Below are 2,716 nucleotides of genomic sequence, written 5' to 3'. Positions count from 1 at the left end.
ACCACATAAGCAAAAAGAAAAAAGCCAGAAGTGGTGCTGTGGCTCAAGTGGTAGAGCGCTAGCCTTGAGCTGAAGAGCTGAGGGACAGCACCCAGGACCAGAGTTCAGGCCCAACGACCGGACCCCCCCCAAAAAAATCTATCTATCTGTCTATGTATGTATGTATGTATGTATGTATGTATGTATGTATCTATCTATCTATCTATCTATCTATCTATCTATCTATCTATCTATCTTTTTGCCAGTCCTGGGGCTTGAACTCAGGGCTTGGGCACTGTCCCTGAGATTCTTTTGCTCAAGTCTAGTACTGTACTACTTGAGTCATAACGCCATTTCTGGTTTCTCTTTTTATGTGGAACTGAGGAATTGAGCACAGGGCTTCTTGCATGGTAGGCAAGTACTCTACCACTAAACTATATTCTTAACCCCACAGTCTCTATTTTGTTGCTCAATCTGTTAGGAAAATCTGACATGCATGCGGCTTTGGGATCTCAACACAATAAAAATTATGTCTTCTTTTCTACTTCTGACTCGTTTCCCATCCTTGGAGTATATTTTCTATAAGAACAATTATAGAAAAGACTTTCATTATCTATCCTAAAAGTTTTAGTATGTGTATTATTCACTAATGTGAAGCTTAATGTTTGTCACTAAAGAATCTTTGTCCTTGATCCTGAATCCATATATCAGACCTATGAGATTATTATAACAAGGTAGGCTACATAATTTAATAAGTGCTTGAAATGGCCTTTATTTCTCCTTAAATGTATTAAATAATAAAAACTGAGTAAAGGAAATTAATTGATTTTTGATTCCAACAAATCCCTTCAAATAGTTTTCCATTAATTAGAGTGAATTTAACCAATAGACAATGTTCTTATAAATGCCTGGTTTTATTTGAATTCATCTCTATTATTTTTCATTTCATACATGTTTCAAGAATGGTCTTACATTTAATGTTTCCCCTTCAGGAGACAACTAGGGAGAACATGCAGAAGGAAAATGGAACATTGCCGACAGAGTTTGTTCTCACAGGACTTCCACATCAAGCACAGTGGAAAATCCCCTTGTTCCTGGTGTTCTTGATGATATATCTTATCACCATTGTGGGAAACCTTGGTCTGATTGCTGTCATCTGGAAGGACCCTCATCTTCACATCCCCATGTATTTATTCCTTGGAAACTTAGCCTTTGTAGATGCTTGGTTATCATCCACAGTGACACCAAAGATGTTGGTCAACTTGTTAACAGAGAATAATATGATATCTTTTACTGAATGCAAAATACAGTTTTTTTCCTTTGTAGTCAGTGTCACGACAGAATGTTTTCTCTTGGCAACAATGGCTTATGATCGCTATGTGGCCATCTGTAAACCTTTACTTTATCCGGTGATTATGACCAACAGCCTCTGCATCCGGTTAATGGTTGTGTCAGTTATAGGAGGATTTCTTCATTCCACACTTCATGAATGTTTTTTATTTAGGCTTACCTTCTGTAATTCTAACATCATACATCACTTTTACTGTGATGTGATGCCATTACTAAAGATTTCCTGTACTGATCCTTCTCTTAATTACCTAATTATTTTTATTTTCTCTGGCTCAATACAAGCATTCACCATTGGGACTGTTCTTGCTTCTTATACATTTGTGCTCATTACAGTCTTAAAAAAGAAGTCTGCCAAAGGCATAAGGAAAGCCTTCTCCACCTGTGGAGCCCACCTTTTATCTGTGTCTTTATACTTTGGTTCTCTTCTCTTTATGTATCTGCTCCCTGCATCTGCACAATCAGATGATCAAGATATGATGGACTCTCTATTTTACACTGTTATAATTCCATTGTTAAATCCCATGATCTACAGTCTGAGAAATAAGCAGGTCATAGATTCAATGACAAAAACATTCAAGAGAAATATGTAGAGCTCATACTGAAAAGACTGATAACTAAGGAAGAAAATAAATAAAAACATTTTATAAGGTTGCACATTATTAAATGTAGTTTTTGTAAAAGTGTTCTTTTAACCAAGACAGTCACAGATTCATTGAAGTTAAATTTGAGTGTTTGGTTGTATATTTGAAAAACTTCAAAATTACAACTATAGCACTTGGGAAAAAACATATATGACATATGTATCTCCCCCTACTCCTTTCTCTCTCTGTAACTGTTTGTGTGTGTGTGTGTGAGTGTGTGTGTGTGTGTGTGTGTATGAATTTTGGCTAAGGTTGGCCTTTAATTCACAATCTTGCTACTTAGCTTCTGATGTTGAACCATGATAACAATCTCTGTTCTTTTTTGTGATGCTAGGAATTGAATTTGTGGCCCAAATGAGTAGCTAGGAATCCAGGGGTAAGTGAACACAACAAGCCCCCAGGCTTTATTGTTTTTTTCAGACTTGTAGGACCATTCCTACAATTCCTACATTCCTAATGTTAGCAGGGGTTTTCCCACTGTTCCTGGATATAGCTTTTAAAGGAATTTTTGCTATTTTTTTAAACATACTGGACTTGAGGAACAAATGATTAGTTTATACCAGGGAATGTTACATTTCTTCTGTTAGGGTCATAATCCTTTATAGACATCCTGGCCTTGTGAAATGATTTCAGTGTTCTTCTTGACTTTAAACATTTCAAGAGTTTTTTCTTTTTCTGATTCTGGTTGTTCTTCCTCTCTGCTTTGGTTTACAAAAATTTCAGTATCTGCAGAGCTGCATGATCTG

The 2,716-nt window shown here is 36.3% G+C and overlaps 1 protein-coding gene across 1 annotated transcript; it reads left to right on the top strand.

Moving 5' to 3' along the window:
- Nucleotides 1-941: 941 nt before the first annotated feature.
- Nucleotides 942-1,919, top strand: LOC105991473 (olfactory receptor 5H14-like). The gene has a single exon (XM_013024113.1). It carries the CDS (start codon nucleotides 942-944, stop codon nucleotides 1,917-1,919), a length of 978 nt encoding a protein of 325 aa, XP_012879567.1.
- Nucleotides 1,920-2,716: the final 797 nt, after the last annotated feature.

Source organism: Dipodomys ordii, unplaced genomic scaffold (assembly GCF_000151885.1).
Source record: "Dipodomys ordii isolate 6190 unplaced genomic scaffold, Dord_2.0 Scaffold73, whole genome shotgun sequence".
Lineage (NCBI taxonomy): Eukaryota > Metazoa > Chordata > Mammalia > Rodentia > Heteromyidae > Dipodomys > Dipodomys ordii.
Note: the sequence above shows the minus strand (reverse complement) of the source record. Positions and strands in the feature narration are given on the sequence as shown.